Source organism: Macroventuria anomochaeta, assembly GCF_010093625.1.
Source record: "Macroventuria anomochaeta strain CBS 525.71 unplaced genomic scaffold BU25scaffold_4, whole genome shotgun sequence".
In the NCBI taxonomy this organism is placed as follows: domain Eukaryota; kingdom Fungi; phylum Ascomycota; class Dothideomycetes; order Pleosporales; family Didymellaceae; genus Macroventuria; species Macroventuria anomochaeta.
In genome coordinates this window covers 910,272-930,305 of record NW_022985365.1, presented here as the reverse complement: position 1 = coordinate 930,305, position 20,034 = coordinate 910,272, and the positions used below count along the sequence as shown (strand labels likewise).

Genomic DNA, 20,034 nt, shown 5'->3' with positions numbered 1-20,034 from the left:
GTGCTAGTCCAAGCAACGGGCGATCAGACTGGCATTGTTCACGAATCTATGGACCAGCGCGTTTGCACGGACAAGATGAGCAGTCATGAGCCGGAAGCAAGCGACCATCGTATCCCCTCGCACGACTCCAAGGTAGCAAACAACAGTCCATCTTCCTCGTATATTGAATCCTGGTCACTGCAGGCTACTCCCTTGCAAGCACTGAAGAAACTCTCAGCCAAGGCAAAAACAGCATTTGGCTTTGGGCGGCATGAATTCGATTCAGCACCCTCCACCCTCGACGACCCCAGCAAACGCGAAGCCGCCCTTTACATAGCTGAATACTCTACGGGCCTGGTCTCACCAGTTTTCACTGAGCAAGTGTTGAATATTGAGCCATCTACTGTGGACGGAGGTAATGAAGTGGTTCCAAGGACGGAAGGTGAATCTTGGAAGGGTGAAGGGTGTTGATTGAAGAGTTGTGAGGGATATTCTGTGGGAGCCGTGGAGGACCGATGAGGATAGGTTAGGGGATCTTGGTATCATGTGAAAGAGATAAATACGATAGTAGATTGGTGTTGGTCGGTGAGGCGAGAAGATGGGGGTTGAGAGAGTGCGGAGATGGAGGGGGAAGACGATGTGGATGCAGGGTTGGGGAAGAAGCAGCGTTAGGAAAGAAGTAGCTTTGAGATGTGTTGTTGAGAAGGCACGTTCTGAGCAAAATCTGGTGTCAAGGAATCAGGTATTACGAGAAGAAACGTAGGACGAAGCACCACTGACGCTACCGGCCTGGGCAAGAGTGCTGCTCGATGCAAACACACTGCGATCCTACAGCAATGGGCTCAGAGGTTACAGTACCCGTGATGAATGTATGACTGATTTCCTTCCATCCCACAGACAGGCCTACAAGGATGTGGTCTGTCTTGCAAGGGGTAGTCTGGCTTGATTACTGGTGCCTTCTTGTAGTCTTTCAAAAGTCAGTCAGTCCGAGATAACTTTTTACGGTGATATAGGTAGACTCACGACGATAGCACCATGGAAAGTCGTAGCCTTCGCGCCAGACGAACTGCATGTTCCTCAGCTTGTGATATGTTGCATCGTTGGGAGCTCCTCACACTGCACAAAAGATAGCATTGACTGTCGCGGCATTTATCTGCACCTTATCAGTTCATAGGTCTCGATTGGAGAGACTCCACACTTGCGGTTCATGCAGTATTTGGAAGTCCGGTCGGTCCCAGGATCGATCTCGTTTATACGTATACACATTGTTTCCTTTTAGGAAGAAGGCACATTTGTCTATCTTGTTGTCAGTCACAACGTTAGACGTGGTTTGAGCAGGAGTAACGTACGGTTCACTACTGCTTCATTTGGACAAGCCGGTATGCGACATCCTTCTGGCCACTGACAAGGTCCTTGGACTGTGATTGGCGGCTCTAGTGGTGGTATCGGTGCTCGCAAAAATGTGCAGGACCCCCTGACCTTGGTATAGTGATGCGAACAGTAGGTACGTACCGTGGTTCATGAGGGCGGACAGCCTTGTGAGTGGCCGTTCACTACGTTGTTGCTCTGCATGACATGTACCAGACTGTCAATTCTGTGAACCAAGATAGAAACAGCCCCCTAGAAGCCTTCATTATTACATAACGTAAGTCTGCTGCAGTAGTGAACCAAGTTCAGGGGGGTCTGTACATTTCTGCAACCACTTATTGGTGACGCAGTTGTCAGTGCCCATATTGTTCGCTAGGACCCACGTTCAGACATGGTTTGAGTGAAGTTGAGGGTATTGAGACGAGATGACAGATGTTTTTCGTGATGTCGAGGGAGGGAGTTCTATCGCCGGAGAATTCTATGGAACTATTGAGGCATGGGTACGGGGAATGTTCTACAGATGCGTGTCGCTACTTCATTAGCATCGCTTATTTACGTAGGTAATTGGGCATGAGGTGCACAAGACACCGGAACGGTGTAAAAATGAGTATGAATTTCAGATATGGGAAATGCGCTTAATTACCGAAAAGAAAGTTTGCTGTACACTATTGTTATCGCACATTAGCATCGAACATGAAAACGGACGAAGCTTTCGTAGCTCTCGAACCTAGCGCTTCCCCGCGCTCTTCCTCGACTCTTCCTCAGCATTGGTCACAATATCCAAGCCATGTGACTGTTTCGCCATATCATCTTCAAAACTAGTTTGCAATGGCTTTGGAGTGATGTCGGGCGTGTCAAGCTCCCTTGCCGCCGTAGCTCCAGGAAGCTCAGCAATGCGAGCAAGGGAGGACTCGGAGTGCAGTTCGGTGTAAAGACTGCGTGGGGAGTCTTTTGAGTCTTCGCCTGACACCTCGGAGTGGTTGTGAGCCCATCGTTGCTGGACGGGGGGATTGCCGTTTACGTCCCAAGAGTATGTGGGAGGAACTGTACGGGTGTCAGTGTACTCTTGTGTTCAGAGTTGGGAGGAAAATGGGACGTACCTGTACCAGCGGAAACTGGCGATGCCAACTCTCCAGCTTCAGGCTTATTCTCTCTCATAGAGGGTCTGGACAGGTCTTGCTTCCGGTTTCGTCTCTTCCGGCGCCAGAGGAGGAGAACAACAGCTGCGACGATTACCAGGAAACCGAGTGTGACTCCAACAGCACCTCCAATAACTGCGCCCAAGGATTTAGAACCGCTGCTGGACGAGGAGAAACCAGTAGGTAACAGAGTTGATGTAGACTGAGGAGCGGTGGATGACAGTAAGATGTTTAAATGCTTGAAGTATTCGTACTGATCCGGTCGGTCCCAGTACGTGGGCTCCAGTTTCCCCTCCGGACATGTTGAGTTGTTCATGCAGGGATCTTCGTTACAGCAACCCCTTCTTCAGTTAGCATCCACAGCGATTGCCTATTCCATACGAATGTAATACCAGAAAGTCGGCGCTTGCTCGCAAGTCCAAAATGGAGTCCTTCCACCGCACGACCCACCCGGAGATTGACTGTCGAGAGCCGTCGAACGACCTGCCGGACGAAGACTGTCGCCATGACAACCGTTCGTGCATGGATCTGCAATACAACAGCCTTGAAAAAGTCAGCTTCCAGCACTGAGAGCTACAGCGCAGGAATACCAACCTACGAATTTGGTCCCTGTTTCGCACATATACCTGAGAAGGTCAGAACTTGATCTTTCAAATTGCTGAACCGACTTGACCATTGGGGCTTGTAGGTCTGTCTCGCTTCAGAGCCAGTGCGTTCAACGTACCATTTCCCGCCAGCTGGGCAGAAGAATTCGCCTGGCTGAGCTGCTCTGTACGTAGGGTCCGCCATGGTTATGATATCATTGCAATTGCCTGAATCGGAATTCGAAGATGACAAGTTGCAAGAGTCCACAAGAGAGAAGGACAGAGCAGGTGGTAAACAGGGCTAAGAAGAACAGAAAGGCAGACAGAAGCTCAGAGCATGCGACACTGTGAACGGTTCATAACTGTACCTACAAGACAGCCAAGATCTTTACACCACAGATACACCACAGATACACCACAGATACGCCATTGCATGACTATGAGGCATGGGTCCGAAACTGTAGCAGAAGTCCTTCTTTGTTGGACCCCAGTGAAGGATACGAATGGGGGCGTAGGCTTACTCGATTTAGTGTAGCGGTCCGTCAGAGCCTGCGCTCAGTGAGATGTTGGCTGTGAAACGACATGTTTGGTCAAAAGCTTAAATTACGTTCGGTGAGACATGGGCCTTTGAGTGTAGTTTAGCATGAGTTGGTATCCAATGATGTTATCGCCAGCTGATGGAGGCGAGGTATAGAAGCATCCCTTGCTGTACTTCTGGTAGACGCTATGCTGAGTGGACCAATCAAGAACACTCCTCTGATACTCTTTTCTTGTCTGGGAAAGCCCTATGAACCTACAGGACTACACTCGAGAGCTGTCGGGAAGTGTTAATGTGCACCCCCCTAAAGGCTATCGTACACCCCCATTGTAGCCGTCCAGCCACACAGCTCGCTGCAATTGGTCCTACCCACCTTGGCACCTGTCTTCTCTGTTAAAATTTTTCAGATGCGTATACCTGAAAGGTCATTTCAAGGCTCAATCTTGATGGGAATACGCTGGTTTTCAGGCACTAATCGATGTTCTGGCTTCGAAATCCCCGATCCAGACCTTCTCAGGGGAGCCTTTGAATGAAAACATAGGTGATTTTGGGTGTTGAAGAAGGCGAGTAAAGGGGGTGTACGTTACCTTGCATGGGGGTGCACGTTAATACCTCGCGAGAGCTCTCAGATGGTTGTATACCTCGGATACGCAGCATGAGAGATTAGACACACATGTGTAGACACACCGCTGGGTAAGAGCTAGTCGAGACTTGCCGCAGTTCTAGTCAGCCGATATGTTGTGTAGACCAGGCTCAAGAAACACACGAAATGTGGTCAGACTGCGAGCGCAATGGCGGGGCCTATATTTGGGACTAAGGTTACGTTTGCGTAGTGAGCTTACCTGCTCAGATGTGTGCCACAATATGCCTGCAGGAACTCGGAAATGTGAAAGCCGATCAAACGACAGCTATTGTAGATTATGCATCAGCCAACAGCGTAGTGACCAGACTCATCATCTTGGTGTGGAGAAGTGTAAGAACGTTGCTTGCAGCTTTGTTCAGGACTCCTCGGGGATTAACCGAATTTTTGGGGCGAGAGATCAGTGCTGCACGATCTGGATTTCTGCGTCGTATGGTAGCTGCATCCTGCTACAATTGGGGAGGATCTTAGCCACCGTGTGTAACCTGAAGTAAGGTGGCGCAGACATGGAGCCGCAGATAATGCGACCTGATTACTTGGTTGATAGGCTGATAGACATCTGCTAACTGTTGAGGACAAGTCCTCCTACTGGGCTTTGCACACGTTGAGTGAGCCCAGGTGTGGTAAGAAATAGTGTTAATCGCCGCATCCTTCAGATTACATGCACCTCGGTATGCTGTGGTTCACCCTTGAAGCGGGCCGGTTGGAGACCCGTCCGCCATGGCCTGCCATTAAGTTATGAGAGTCTTGATGGGCTGTGAGTAGTACGACTAGAGATCGGTTTTGCATCATCTCTACATGAAGGATCCAAATACAAAAAGCAATATATGCCGTGGTACCGCATAGCGAGTATATGGGATGGCCTAGGCATGATCTTCAGCGTTTACTGCAATATTTCCGTCAGACTTGCAGGATGGAGTCAGGTTCTAACACCGAAGCTTGAAGACACGTTACTCGCACGTCAACCAAAATTCACGTCGATTGACATGGGGTGGAGTACGTAGTAAGTCTGAGATTGGGTACAGGCGCAGTTGAAAATTTGAATTGAAGATTGTGAGATTGGGTGTTGATTCGTCAGTGATTCACCATTTGAGGCGACGGCCGTTCATCCCCTCATACTTGCACATGAGCCAACCTGAAGGAGATAGATTGCAACTTTGCTATCCCACGGACAGAGCTGATCTTACACAAATGGTTTTGACTGTCGCACATGCTTCCCCGCCAAGAGGATCTGCTCACCTTGGCACGGCACTCCCACGGCGTGCATCCGGAGGAGCGAGCATTGACTGTGAAACGACTTCGGCGGAGACACAACCTTGATTCGCCTGTCAACTCTTATATACGACAAGCAAGGAAGTCTGATGCTCCAAGCTTATCTTGTCGACGATGTACTGATCGTTGCCCTAACCGGTCCTCGTGAAGTAGCAGATTAGATGATTTGCAATTTGTTTGGACTGCAGTCGTTAAGACTGAGGATAGATGTTCATGTCGTTGTCGTGTTTGCTCCGGATCGAAAGCTGCTAGTACAGTCATTCGGCAATCTTGAATCCACAATGATGGATGAAGTTTCCGTAAGCTCAGTACGTGTACCTATCGTGCGTTGTCACGCCAAGCATTCAGTCTTCTCCACTGATGTTCGTAGCATCTACCCGTTTCATCTGCGAGAGGACAGGAAACGATGGCTACACGGAGACACCACCGGGATAGGTGGAACCGTTACAGGAACCACATACGGCGTACAGGACAGGAGATGGGTGACTGCCAAGCGCGGAACATGACGATATGATATGCCCAGAATTCCTCTGGGTTGCCAAGTTTTCTGCAGAGGAGCAGTGTATTCCCAAGGTTGATACCAACTCTTGATGACGATCAAGTTGGTTTGTCGGATTTGATAATCAGAAAACATGAGCGATGCGCGCAAGTCGTTCGTGTCAACGTTGCATAGTCTCATTCAATTGTGCGATTTTGACAGCCTTTGGAACGGCTGTCGATGATCCTTGAGTTGTCTCTGCGGTGGTAAGCCAAGCCGCCAAGGTCTCCGGCAGAGGCTGCCAGGGAAGAATGAAGTTCAATGAGACAGACCATCCTCCGGCTCGGTATGTGCGATTAAAGGAAGGTGGTATCGGCTTTGGCCCCGAAAATTCGATCGATGAATCTAGTGACTTCAGGGACTGGTGGTAGATGGGGATGAGATGCACCAACGAAGCACAACGTTGATAAGGCTCTTGGCTGTGCGAAGGTTTCAGGAGGTTGCGGCGCGCTTTCCCGCGTTCGACACCACCAATGTTCCATCCCCACAATGCACGAGCCCCTTCGAATCTTCGCTTGGATTGTTGTATCCACAGCAAGACGTGTGAAGCACTGAGCGGGCGAAAGAAGCATCCAGCTACTGCAGATGTGTTGTACGTGCTCAGGACAATGTCAGAAGCAATCCATAATTACTTTGATAGAGTATCAGACTCACCGCTAATAGTGGCTTAATTACAATTTCTTGTCGTAATGCAGGACCGAATGTCATCAGGCATTCTGCCCGTCTTGAATTGACTAGCGGTTACACCACCCCCGCAAGACGTGGGAGCACTTAGCAAACCTTACATTGGGTAATGCAGGGAGCCTTGAGACGCAGCATACTCCGGAAAGAACTTTTTATCCTTCAACAGCGATAATGACAGGCCTCGATATCACCTGCAATATCGCTCCTGGCACTTTGCGGGGAAGAGATCGTGTGCTCAAACCACCCCCACGAAATGTCGTGCGTCGGTTCTTGGCGGCAATCCTTAAGCCAGGGCTGTCGTGGAGCGGTCAAAGAGAATGTGAAGACTTTGAAACTCTACATCCAATTGCTGTCTCCGATCGTGTTGGCGCATGCTCGAAAGTCATGCTTGGAGTTGCACTGAACCCGTAGCATCCTACCCTCAGCACCTCACTGAGCTGATGCCCCAAAAGTGTTTGCGGGATTTATACGCATCGGGTAAAGCCATGGAGACGTCCTGCATGTGCCGGGGCTGACATTCACCAGCGCAGGACAAAGAAACAGTTCCCGTCTCCAGAAGTTTGAGGCGCTGACCAGTTATGTGCGTTTTAGCGAATTGAGCAGTAGACAGCGTGCTTGCGGTCGTCTTTGGGTGGTCCACACCATGTGGTAATTGTAGCCTGATCTAAATAGGCCAGTGAAGTCGAACAATGTACACAGCGGCGACCGATGTTCAAGCCGTCTGTAAGGCGCGATCGGCGGAGGACAACCTCAATCAACAAACAGCTTGCGCCGAAGCGAGGTCCGCCGTGGTGGGTGTCTGAGAGATGGCTCAAGGCTCGGCGCTCACACAACACTTGCGTCTGATCTGCAGGTGCGCTCGAGCTGTGGGGGTCGAATTGCAGGGGTGCAGCTAGCGCGCCCAACTGGGTTTGGTGCTTTTTGCGGACTGCAGCGTCTGCCATTATTCTGGGTCATACATATCTCCCGCGATCCCTGGTGAAAGACCCGCATTTCAACGCTTCATTTGCACATTTTGTTGAACATCTTTTGGTAGCGCCAGACGAAAGTCGGGTAAGAGGATCCTTCCTTGGCCGTTCCGCCATCAACGCCAGGTTTTCCGAAATCCTTCGACCCACACTTGAAGCGAAGAAGCGAGCCAGTGGACGTCACTACCGTCTTATACTGGCCGGGCCCCTCTCTGGTTGATTCACTTCCAACCTCGAGCTACACTCTGTTTCCCTTGAAAGATTAGTTTCACTTTTTGGCTTCTTTCGAGTTCACTTGAATCGTTCTTAAGTACACTTTCGGTTTGGATGGCGCGTTCAAAGCTGGTTATTTCCTCGACTCTCTCCCGCTTGACTCCTTGCAGCCCACTCGAAGCAACATACTATCGGCCAAGTTCACTTCAGCGTGCCTAGCTGTACAGACAATTCACAGGGCTGCAACCTATCTTCTATCACATTTCACCATACATGATTGTCCAGCCAGTGCAATTGAGCATTCATAATTCTCACTCTCGTCACTATGCCCAGTCTCGACACAGACATATCGAGCATGACGGAATCCCTTCAGCATGATCCTTTTGTGTCCGAACACCTGCAACGCCGAAATTTTCGGATGGTCGAATGTCATCTTGCTATCGAAGAGGAGGATGAAAGTATCCGCACAGCGAGCGAGTGCGCCGAACCTCTCACACCGCTTAGCCATACCAGTGAAGGCATTTCCTTCTCGCATCCATTTCGCTGCGACGAGCATGCAGATGACCTTTACGCAACACCAAAGGCTGCCACCAATCTCATACCCACCAACCTAGCGCCTCAGACCATGGAACACGAAATAAGGCCGGAGATACGCCCCACTTCAGCGCATTCGGATGCAAAAATTACGACTCAGTCAGAAAACCAGGCGCCTACAGAAAAACGTGGATTTGGACGACGCGTTGGATCCTTTGTGCGTAGCAAGTTGCATCGACGAAACACTCCTAAGGAAGATTCCAAAGACTCAAATCCAGACTCGTACAGCATTCGTCAGGCACCAGAGGCAGAGAGAGAGACCAGCCCTGCGGCAGTTGCAACTGCAGCTGAAGAATTTTCTATTGCGGATAGCTCGGCGATCAATGTTCCAAGGACCAGTAGAAGGCTTAGCTCCTTCTCAATTTCTAGAAGTCCTCCGAGCTCCTCACGAGCAGCTACGCCGCCACCAGTGTCTGACTCACCCACGAAGATCACGTCTGATGAGGAACAGGAACGAAAGACTCGGCTTGATAGAAAACCTGTGTCTTCCACTGCCTTATCTAGCATGAATCCTCCAAGACCTGGCATCACTTGGGTTGATAAGGGGCATGCCAACAGAAGGCATACCTGGTCAAGAAAGCGGTCAGCAAGTACTCATCACATGCCGCAGATTGAGAAAGAGGATGAAAAGCCTACCGCTGGCATGCTGAACACCTTCTCCAAAGCACCTGAGAAGGGTGTAGGCATGAAGGCTCGCCGACTTAGCCTCAATCTGCCAAGCGACTACATCATAGATCAGTGCGAGCTAGAAAAGGAATTCAAAAGCTCAAGTCTCATGCCTGGCAAGCGAGGGAAGGTGCTTGGCAAAGGTGCTACAGCTGAAGTTCGGATCATGGCTCGTCGGGGTGTGTCCAAGGATGAGCAACTGGTCGCCGTCAAGATTTTCCGAGAGCGAAATCCAGAAGAGACCGAGGAAGACTACATCATGAAGATCAAATCTGAGTATAGCATCGCTCAGAGTCTGCATCACCCCAACATCGTCGAGACACTCCGTTTGTGTACAAATCGTGGCCGCTGGAATCACGTCATGGAGTACTGTACCCATGGTGAAATCTATTCCCTAGTCGAACGGAAGTTGTTTGCTAGTGGTGTCGAGGGGTTCTATAGTCGCGAGGACCGCTTATGCTTCTTCAAGCAACTACTTCGAGGCGTCGACTACTTACACAGTCATGGCATCGCTCACCGTGATATCAAGCTGGAGAACCTTCTCGTGGACAAGGATGGACACCTCAAGATCTCCGACTTCGGTGTTGCAGAAGTCTTTAGTGGTGAGCACCCAGGCCTTCGCGCATCCGGAGGGCAATGCGGCAAGAATATGGGAGCAGTTCGTTTGTCGTCTCCTGGAATCTGCGGCAGTCTCCCGTACATCGCTCCCGAAGTGCTTGCGAAACGGAGCCCGTATGATCCTCGCCCGCTCGATGTGTGGTCTTGTGCCATCGTCTACATCACGATGGCCTTCGGTGGATGTCCATGGCAGGCTGCGAAGTCTGAGTTCGAGTACTACGCCAAGTTCAAGAGGGGTTGGCAAGATTGGTTGAGAGATCATCCTGACGGCGAGCTGTTTGATGGCCCTAATGGCTATCCAAAATGCGGCAAGCTCTTCAACATGATCGAAGGCCCGGCTATCAGACATCTCATCCTTAGGATGTTGCACCCAATACCTGAGAAGCGCATCACCATCCGCGAGGTGCTGAACACCAGTCTCATTCGGAACGTTGACTGTTGCTGTCCCGAGAATTACGAAGATCCAAATTGCTGTTCTGACGGCGCGACGCTCAGCTCAGCACATGGAAGGTTTTCGCCGAAGAAGCCTGTTCACCACCACATACCACCAAAACCTGAGCACAAATCTCGCGTCCATATCTTTGAGGTTGGAGAGGCGTGATCTCAATAAAATTTCTCTGTTTATCATTGCATCAACTGGCGTTCACATTAGCGTAGCATAGCGAGGTTAAAAGGAGGTCACTTGCTTGTCATTTTCCATTCGATAATCATTAACATTTGTACTTGCATCATGGATCCCATGGCGAAGTAGTATCTGTTCAGGTCATAGATCGCATCGACTTTATTTACTTGATCATGTTGCACACCTCATTATATCTCTCAAAAGCGTGTGTCCATCAATGAGCCTTTGATTGGCAGTCTTACAGCTCATCAACGCTTTCTAGCACTGAAGATCACGGCCCTATTGCTGTTCACTAAGTTCTAGTTGACTTCCAGATGACTCAATGATTTCTACAATTCCCGCGTTGGCTGACAGCTTTATCGCAGTCTTTACACACCAAACCTCCACAATACTCATCATCGCATCACATCGCTGAGACTGGCAATCATATCCCGCACTTCTCGCCCATCCCTTTGACTGGCATGGCGCCGTCGAGTGGTGAAGCGAGATAAAACCTTCAAACATCACTTCGCACCACTCATTCACCTGCATTATATTCCAGATATTAATCGCAACCCAAGGTTCTTGGTGATTCAATAGCAAGAAAGAAATGACAGGCGTCATCTGCCGCGGGAGCGATTGCGACTTCACAAACGGGCCGCAGAACTCAGACTTCGGTCGCGATGTGTCGACTTATCGTTTAGCTAGCTTGGCTTTCGTTATCACCTATCATATCAGCTACACTACCCGCTGATAGCAATGAAATTGTTGGATTCACTGGGACCACGGTGCGATGCACGTTGCGCAATACTGCAGTCTGGGGTGCATTGCTGTGATCTGAGCAAGGGAACTGATGCGATGCGTGAAGGCTGGTAACAAAGGAGACGAGGGTTGGGAGCAACGTGGGATTTGGATGGTTGAGCATCGTTCTCGGCATGCGTCAGAGGGTCGCTCGGTAGATGCTCCGATAACGTGGGATTGCGGGGTCGTTCCATTGACCGGGTGAACTGAGGGTGATGGTGGGGCGGGTGCTCGTATCCCGTATCGCGGTTGCTGACCAGATTGAGTGTGAGAACAGCCGGGGCGGGAATGTACAACCATCAGCCTGCAAGGTGAGATGAACGGTGTTGGAAAGAGCGGTGAATCTTTCAGCAGGTGGTCGCATGACCCCTTTCGTCTCGTCCTTCGCAGAGTTGATCAAATTGCTACAGCCTGATACTCAGATGTATAATTTCCACGAACTATAACCTTTTCGATTTTTCGTCATGCTTTGTCGGACATCTCACAGATGGTGTGCATGTACTAGACCGTTTTTTTCCCGGTGTAAGTCCTCTTTGATATCAATGATTAAAGAACCGACGGTGGATTCCCAACCTCATATCGACTCGGCTCTTCTCTTACCGGTAGTAAGTATCATGCAATCACGACCCGTCTGTATGCGGCCTTGTGTTACACACCTTCTGTGTCAAGCTCAGATCTGCAGTGCTTATCCTGCGTCAAGCCATGGTGACAAGTGCTTCTCCTCAGTCAACACCTGTCTAAGCCCCTCGGAAGAAGCTGTAGGAAGCTGATTCGCAGAACGTGGGGGTCATTCACCAACAGACCACAGTCATTCGTGAAACGAGTTTACAGTCGCTGGATATACTATGTGCAGAGTATACATTGTTCCGATATATCTGTCGTCTTTGGTGGCTCTATATTCTACATGAAGAGACCGCCGCCGTCTGTCCTGACCATCGCGCCGTCCATGTTGTAATCCCTCATACAGCTCAAGAAGCTCTCAGCCACCCACTCCGGCTTTCCTGGTGTCCCCGTCGCCACTTTCTTGCTTATCTGCTCCATCAACTGGTCCCTCTGCTCCTTGGACATGCTCCAAAGCTCTGTGTCGACCACACCAGGACTGACACCGTTGACCCTGATCGGCTTCATGTCTAGCGCCAGGTTCCTAACCATGGAGTGGTGACCGCCCGCAAACGAACCAATGACGCTCCAATCTGGCATGGGTCGCTCGCTGATGCTGCCAGTGGTAATCGTGTAGCTGCTCTTGTGGGAGTTCTTAACGTGTTCAGGGACGAACTTCGCAGCCAGTAGAGGGGCAAAGAATCGGATTTGGCCAGCTTTGAGGATGCTCTCCATGGTTATGTCCGCCAGTTTCATGGTAGCAAGCGCGTCGCCAGCGGTGAAGATGACATGATCCAGCTTTTCGCCGCCCATAACCTTTACGGTTTGTTCGAAGAGAGTCTTCAGTTCCGACTCCAGTGTATCGGACTTGGAGAGATCGACTGTCTGGCCATGGATGTTGGACTTGGCGGACGGGTACGTCGATTGCAATTTGGAAACGGCGGCCTCGATCTTGGAGGAGTTGGACGAGGCTATCGAGACGAGAGCACCATACTCAAGACACACTTCAGCGATACAGAAGCCAATGCCGGAGGATCCGCCGATGATGAGGACTCGCGAGCCATGGAGCTTGTTTGAGTATTTCTTCTGATCGGGCATCTTGCTTGTTCTCGTCTCTCGGCTTGCTCGCGACGTAGAATATGTTGTTGGGCGTCGAAGATGTTGGTATTGATCAAAATGTGGTCGTCAGTATGATGTAGGGTTCACCACAATTCTCAACCTTAGCGTGTCTGTGAATCTTCTGAAGCACAAAGAATGGAATATTGCAAGTGCACACTCGGCGAGCCTTCATATATTGCTAGAGAGTTGATATCCCCGTTCGTACGAGGAGGGTTTATGCGGACTTAGCACGGCATAATGGCTAGCTTCGTCGGAAATCAGCTCCACTTCTCCAAAAGTCTACCTAGTCTAGATGCATGACATCATGCTGTTCGGTAACAACACGCGGGTAGAATCCCTCCTGTACATGGAGCAAGGTGGCTGGTCGATTGATATACACCTGGGCAGTCCTTCGCTTTGTTCGAAAATGATATTTGAATTCTATACATGGTTCTTGCATCACGTCGAACTATGGGAATCTAAGGTATCGTCCAAAGGGTGTTGATTTGCTTTCTCCTGACCTGTACATAATGTAAGCGTAACAGAATACAAATTTTGGATAACGGACTTACCAACGGAGCAACGAACAAAACGCCGACAAACAATGCAGCTACGGTAAGAAGCATTTGAATCTTGTTGAAACCCTTGCCCAGGATATCAAACGCGAAACTGGGAGCGACTCGTGTGCCGAAGATATCGTGACCGTAAGCAAAGACCAGGCTTGTACTCTCGATACCACTTTCGCTAGTGATAACATCTTTGATGCCCAAGACCTCGTACTTGTGGGTCAGGTGCCACTTCGAATCGAGAGGGAGCAGAGGGGTATATCTGGTGAGCCCCTCTGCCTGTTCGTTTGGAGTAGGATCACGACCAATGGGGCGGCGTGGATCAATGACCTGGCGGGGAATACCAACAAGAGAGTTCGTGGAAGGGATTGTGATAATTAGCTCCCGGCTAGTGATACCTTGTCTCGTCTGGGTTACCGCCATGTGCGAAATCTCTGCGGCGATTTGGTAGCTTTGCGACAACACGTATGGCTTTGCGGCATCCCCCTGGGCGCTCGACGGCTTCACAGTCGAAGAATTAGAAGAAGCGCCCAATGGGCCCCTGTCGTCAGGAAGCGGAGACTCGTAGAGGTCAGAGACGATGAGCTGGTAGCCACGAGATTCTGGCGAAGCAGTCGAGTCAATGGTCAGAGAATAGCTGAACCAGTTCTCCGAAATGGTGGAGGGAATGGGTCGAGAGGTGTCCACGTCAGAGTGCGACGTGGCGTGGAGCAGCTGGCCTGAAGCAGAGTCCAACAGATAGACCGAGGCCGTACGAGTAGACTCTGATACCGCTGTGACCAGGACAAGGTTAGGGTTCAAGTACTTGTAGAGCACTCTTCGGTCACCCAAGACCTTACCAATGGAGGCAACAGGATCTTTGAGTGGCCGCGAGGCGTAACCAACTATGCGCTCACCGCTCGGAGGTTCGAAAGTCCAAACAGATTCAATGTTTGGCTGATTTTCGAGAGATCCTGTGAGAACACCATTCGTCAAGGTAAAGGACACGAGCTTCTGTCCTTCCGCGACCAAGGGTCCATGCATCTGAAGATTGACCGACGATGCCAGACCGCCTGTAGTAGAGTTGATGAAAAACGAGCCATCGAAGCTTGGGTCCTTGACCTCGACATAGCCACTGTGGGCCTTCAGGGTAGGATACTCAAATATGGTATCGGCGAACTGCGTAAGGTGCATGTTCCACAACACCTTACCACGAGAGCCCACATCAAGCGCCGCAAGACGACCCTTCTCGGTTGCAACAATAACTAGCTTGTGGAAGCCGAAAGTATCCTGCTGAATGTCGTCGACAGTAGTCTGCTTTGGCTTGCCGACAACACTGCCAAGAAGACGCTGTGGAAGGCTCTGCGCCCACGCTGGGAAATGCTCAAGATCCTGGACGTGCCTCTTCACCCGATGAATGTAAGCTGACACTACATTCTGGTGACGCTCGACTTCTAGCTCGGCTGCGAGCGCTTCAACTTCTGGCAAACCTGCCCATACAGCAGACGAAACTTGCGACAGAAATTCTGGCCTAGTCCAGGCGATTTCACCGTTGCGAATCAGAGCCCACTGTCCATTGGAGAACAGTACAGCTGACCTGGCGGCAGTGGCTGCTCCGGACTTAACAACAACCTCTGAGACTGCGTGTACAGGGTAGCCTCCCGCCAAAGCAGGCGACCTGGTTGTAGGCCAGCGACCAAGGATGCCATGCGATGCCGAAGAAACCACGCTAACTTCATCTTCAGTAACTCTGACAAAGTAGACGTTGGCATCCGTTGTGCTAGTAGCAAAGGTACCCCTGACCTGCAGCTCTGGGAGGGTATAAGCCCTCGACACGGTGTTCTTCTTCAGGTCGACGTGGTAGACCTCAGCAGAGTGTCCGAAAGGTGTCTGGTACTCAACAAGAAAGTGTGCTTGAGAGTTAACGTGCCCCGGTGCATGCAGAACAACCTTCTCAATAGGGTCCTCTCCTGGTGTGTAGAAGCTTGCCACAGCCTTCGTGCCGATGATGTTGACCTTGAGAACCTTATTGGTCTTATCTGTCCATGCCAGTATAGGTGCTGCTGTGTTCGCTCCAGCAAATACGATGTGGTCCCTCGATGTGATCTCGGTGTCTGAACTGAGTGTGTACTGGTCGAGCTTCTTGCCAGTGATAGGGCTCAGAGAAGTAACCTTCAACTTTGACCCTGCACCGATCATAGACGAATGTAGCGAGATGTAGTAGATGGTCGTAGGCGAGGTAGATACTTGGAAGGGTGTGTCACTGCTGGAAGTGGGGTTAGCGTAGCTCTCGCACCTTGTTGCAGAAATGCTGACCTGGTATCCTCGTATGTCCATTTCACGCGACCAGTCTTCCCATCAAGCCTCTTGACGCCATGGCTGGTACCAGACACCAGAACAATGGCGTCCTTAGCTTCGTCTTTTGTGATGCCATCTTCCTGCTCCAGAATCTCTAAGTCTTCAACAACTGCTCCGTCTACAATTGTCTCCCATACCAGCCTGCCGTCTGATGAGCTCCAAGCCGTTACTCGGTTTCCTACAGCGCTGACGACTGTGTCCTGCTCGTCTGCTGCCCTTAGGTGGCCTTTCCCACGGGGTTCTAACACAGGGTGCTGTCGCCAAACAAGAGCTCCGTCCTTCGGATTTATGGCGCCAATTGTCTGGTTCTCTGAAACTGAGTACAGCAGAGAGGCTTTTGAACCTCCGTACGGCTTCTGGAAGAAGGTAGTATCGTGCTTGGGTAGGCCTAATAGCGCATAGTGGAAGTCGATGTGATAGGCGTCATCCTCGAAGATGGCAGATACCGGCGCGAGACAAGCTGCAAGGCCTAATACAGCATGTAAACGCATCGTGGGGTATGGCTGCTGATATCGCGTCGATTGACGATCTCAACGTCTACTTGCTCCGCCATGAGCTCAGATGCCAAGCATCACGCTCGGTCCGTCTTCTCCTCCGGTGCGCCGCTAAACCATATTTGGCTGTGTATGCATGAAGGACTTCCTGTATGCAGGTTCCTCTTAAAACAATATCAAAGAGTCGATCACCGGTTCTAGCTTCAGATCGAGTACTTTTGGTGGTTCTCTATCAATGTCAAACGCCTGTACTCCGTGGATTTGACCCATGATACGCGAGCCCTGGCGCTGATAGGGAAGCGGCAAGTAGCCGGTGGACCTTCTCTATATAACGGCGAGCGCAAGGCTCCTCCTGGCAAATTATTATCCCAGCTTCGGGTTCTTAAAGGGCCCCAAGAGCTTTTCATCCCTTTCAATAACTGTCGGTCACACGCTTAAGCACTCAGCTCTCGATTCATGTTCACAGGCTTGCCAGCTCGACGAGTCGATACAGCGCAACGCAATGTCAACGTCTGCCACGTGGAAAGGGCCAACAAGCATTTGTACCACACTGATCAATGCCACGAATCCACTTCAGCGGCACCAAGTCCTCGATACTGGCGTCATTGAGTGGCCATGTTTGAGCCTTCATTTCAAAACGAGTCAATCCGGTCAGGGACCCTGTTGAGATCAACCAGCTCCACCGGGCTTCGATTCAGTCGCAGCAGTTGATGAAGCTGCAGCCTCGCAAATGACACAGCGTTAAACAGCAACACTTGAGGCTTGATCCATCCTGGGGCTAGAGCAGTGGTGTCAAATCGCTCGGGAGACGCTACCATGGGATTGGGGGTTCGGGATGGTCCCGATCAGCCGGTTTGGGTCTGCCTAGCGACCATGCTCCTTCAGGTATTTTGCACTGCGGGCTGGTCTGTCCATGATGTCGGTCGGACCATTCTTGCTGCTAAACCAACCGCTTTGGCTAACGCTCGACCAGAAGGAGCTATTTAATAGACTACATGGCAGCGTTTGCGCGAATCACGGCATGCGTTACACCGGCTGGCAGCTTCGAGTCGAGTTGGCGTCCAGTGCAGCGGCGGCACTGCACGAATCTGAACATGTCACTGCACACCCACTCTACTGAGCTTTGCCACGTACAGGGCAACTGAACAACTCTTAATCACTGCATCGCCCTTGACTTCGCATACGCAACATCTTCGTTACTTGTTCGCCTACTTGCTACCCCTTCGAGTGATTGTTGCTGTCGCCTTATCGATAACCGTTGGAAAATTTCTTCGAAACTCCCAACCTCGCCGCAAAAGGAGGTGAGTTGAGTCCACGCGTTCAGCTGGAGAACCTCGTATACCAATTCGCCTCAATAGCTCGCTCATGGTGTTCCTGAAATCTTCATCTTGCTGATTGGATGCCACTTGACAAAAGTTTGTACGGCTGACAAGCTGCCGCAGTTGTGTGGTTGGTTCCCAGTGATCGCGCACTATCCTCTCCGAATCGCAGAAACGCCAAATACGATCTCTCCGCGACAGGTGCCGCTATCTTGAAGCATCAGTGTCGCTGGGATCAGCTAAGCTCCGGTCGAGCTAGGGGAGCGGCGATTTTGGGCCGCTTGTCCTTCCGTGGCAGCTCGTGCCATTTTAAGGCAGGGAGATATTCTCCGTGTGCACTGCTCTGTCATCCTCACAACATTTTGGAGAGACCTGAAGCATGTCGCAAAGAGAATACCACATAGTCGTTCTTGGATCGGGTAAGTTAGTGAACCTCCGACCGTATGCTAGAGCACGACTGACGCTGGTGGCGCATCAGGTGGAGTCGGGAAAAGTTGTCTAACAGGTACGTTGCTGGCTTGGTTGTAGCGACAGCATTTGCAAAGATACTGACCACGGGCAGCGCAATTCGTGCAGAACGTTTGGATAGAAAGCTATGATCCCACAATTGAAGACTCATACCGGAAGCAAATCGAGGTGGATGTCAGTAGCCGATGAAGAAGTACGCCAATTCAGATATTGATCCACTTTTAGGGCCGCCATGTCATCCTGGAGATTCTCGACACAGCTGGAACAGAACAGTTCAGTAAGTGAACCTACTTGACTTCATGCTATCACGCACTAATTACATCGTAGCTGCTATGAGGTACTATTATTCAATCCAACAATGGTTCTAAGCTCACGATTCACAGAGAGCTGTACATGAAAACCGGACAAGGTTTTCTTCTGGTCTTTGCCATAACATCTGCATCATCATTCCACGAACTCGCTGAGTTACGAGAGCAAATCCGACGTATCAAAGAAGACGACAACGTTCCCATGGTACTTGTTGGCAACAAATCTGATCTTGAAGAGGACCGAGCAATTCCACGTCCAAGAGCATTCGCGACATCTCGAGAATGGAACACGCCTTATTTCGAAACTAGTGCACGAAGGAGAGCCAACGTAGACGAGGCCTTTGTTGATCTGTGCCGGCAGATTATTCGCAAAGATGCAAATGAACAGCGACATGTCCCCCAAGACCCAAGGACCGGTGGAACGCCCAGACGAGGAGGGGGCAGGAAAGGAGACAGGGACCGGCGACAACGACATCGGCCGAAATGTACCATTCTGTGAGACACGATACCCCCATGACGAACGACTGGTGGCGTTTGCGCCTGCTGGACCAGGCTTTGCCATTTCCTTGACCCAGCTCCACTGGATAATTCGAAGCACTACATCTGCAGTATGGAGGCATTAGAAGGACCGTACAAACGGCAATTGATTATCTCTAAGCATTACGCAGGCTCGCAACTGCCGTTGCACCAGCAGCATCCGAAAGTGTTGGTGACTGACCTGACACGCAGAAACTATATTGTTGTTTATCCCTCAATTCACGTACGGCAGATCGATCTACACGGAAAGCCCAACCGAGCTTCCGACGACTCAGAGGCAGTAGCCACACGGAACAACCTCGCTCAAATTACTCGACCACACAACACCATGAATCGAGAGGCGGAGATACGATGACTCGTCGTTGACGCCCAAAAGGTGCAAACTGCTCGCCGGCCCAACTACACCACGAATTGCATTATACCAAGGGTCGCATTCGCATGTTCACCGCTCTGACATCTCATTCGGAAGCGCAACGCAGAGGCCTCGAGCTTGTGCCCGGCTCGACTGCACCCGAGGCCCCTTGTAACATCATCCACGAATTTCGCGAAAATGACATTATTGCGCCGAAATGCGCACCTGCTACCCCGAACAACAGTTCTTCGAACCGATACTAGAGTACCGCGCGTTTGAAGGTGCCCTACGGAGGGCTAATCTGGGGACCTCATCGGCTAAAGGACGGGAACATCACTCTACCGCGGCCTTCGCGTGCACCAACAGTGCTTCCCTAACGTCGTCATTCTGTTTTGGGTGACTGGTGGAGATTGTAATTTCTCGAAAAGTGGATGGTGGCTTTGTGATGTTGATGTTTGCTCTTTGCATGATGTCGAAAGCCTTGAAGTATGAACCACACGCTTTGGTGACTGTGGGAAGACAACACCACACAGTGACACGATCAGTACGAAGGTACTGCGTTGTGTCCAGTATCAGGTTTAGGCTGTACCATCCATATATGGCTGTTCTCGATGGCGATCTATGGTGCAGATCCTGAATAATTCATTGTGAGCATTCTTCAACTTAGCCAAAGAACCTACACTTCACGGACGTCTCAATGCCGAGCCCCTTCTCATTTCGACGATATTGTGACAACAATGTACATCTCTCCC

At 50.7% G+C, this 20,034-nt stretch overlaps 5 protein-coding genes across 5 annotated transcripts; 2 read left to right on the top strand and 3 right to left on the bottom strand.

The window, feature by feature from the left end:
- Positions 1-2,074: 2,074 nt before the first annotated feature.
- Positions 2,075-3,275, bottom strand: BU25DRAFT_479271 (uncharacterized protein; the record flags this gene model as incomplete). The annotated part of the gene is made up of 3 exons (XM_033711021.1): positions 2,075-2,391; positions 2,448-2,827; positions 3,085-3,275. The coding sequence occupies 3 exons, from the start codon at positions 3,273-3,275 to the stop codon at positions 2,075-2,077; spliced, it is 888 nt and encodes a 295-aa protein (XP_033565872.1).
- A 5,843-nt stretch (positions 3,276-9,118) lies between these two features.
- On the top strand, positions 9,119-10,402 carry BU25DRAFT_455115 (Pkinase-domain-containing protein; the record flags this gene model as incomplete). The annotated part of the gene is made up of 1 exon (XM_033709927.1): positions 9,119-10,402. The coding sequence occupies one exon, from the start codon at positions 9,119-9,121 to the stop codon at positions 10,400-10,402; it is 1,284 nt and encodes a 427-aa protein (XP_033565871.1).
- A 1,701-nt stretch (positions 10,403-12,103) lies between these two features.
- Positions 12,104-13,140, bottom strand: BU25DRAFT_479269 (NAD(P)-binding protein; the record flags this gene model as incomplete). The annotated part of the gene is made up of 1 exon (XM_033711020.1): positions 12,104-13,140. The coding sequence occupies exon 1, from the start codon at positions 12,899-12,901 to the stop codon at positions 12,104-12,106; it is 798 nt and encodes a 265-aa protein (XP_033565870.1). The 5' UTR covers positions 12,902-13,140.
- On the bottom strand, positions 13,101-16,321 carry BU25DRAFT_360210 (DUF1620-domain-containing protein). Its single transcript, XM_033703663.1, has 3 exons — positions 15,763-16,321; positions 13,474-15,712; positions 13,101-13,422 (listed from the first exon to the last, which is right to left on the bottom strand). The coding sequence occupies exons 1-3, from the start codon at positions 16,293-16,295 to the stop codon at positions 13,381-13,383; spliced, it is 2,814 nt and encodes a 937-aa protein (XP_033565869.1). The 5' UTR covers positions 16,296-16,321; the 3' UTR covers positions 13,101-13,380.
- Positions 16,322-17,996: 1,675 nt separating this feature from the next.
- Positions 17,997-18,892, top strand: BU25DRAFT_332521 (ras-domain-containing protein; the record flags this gene model as incomplete). Its single annotated transcript, XM_033702441.1, has 5 exons — positions 17,997-18,036; positions 18,096-18,122; positions 18,180-18,259; positions 18,311-18,366; positions 18,469-18,892. The coding sequence occupies 5 exons, from the start codon at positions 17,997-17,999 to the stop codon at positions 18,890-18,892; spliced, it is 627 nt and encodes a 208-aa protein (XP_033565868.1).
- Positions 18,893-20,034: the final 1,142 nt, after the last annotated feature.

Excerpts from the sequence above, each read along its gene's own strand:
- BU25DRAFT_360210 (XM_033703663.1), bottom strand. The coding sequence starts at position 16,295 with ATGCGTTTACATGCTGTATTAGGCCTTGCAGCTTGTCTCGCGCCGGTA. Across the intron at positions 15,713-15,762 it reads TGGACATACGAGGATACCAG|CAGTGACACACCCTTCCAAG; the intron begins GTCAGCATTTCT and ends CCCCACTTCCAG. Across the intron at positions 13,423-13,473 it reads TTTTGTTCGTTGCTCCGTTG|GTCAGGAGAAAGCAAATCAA; the intron begins GTAAGTCCGTTA and ends CATTATGTACAG.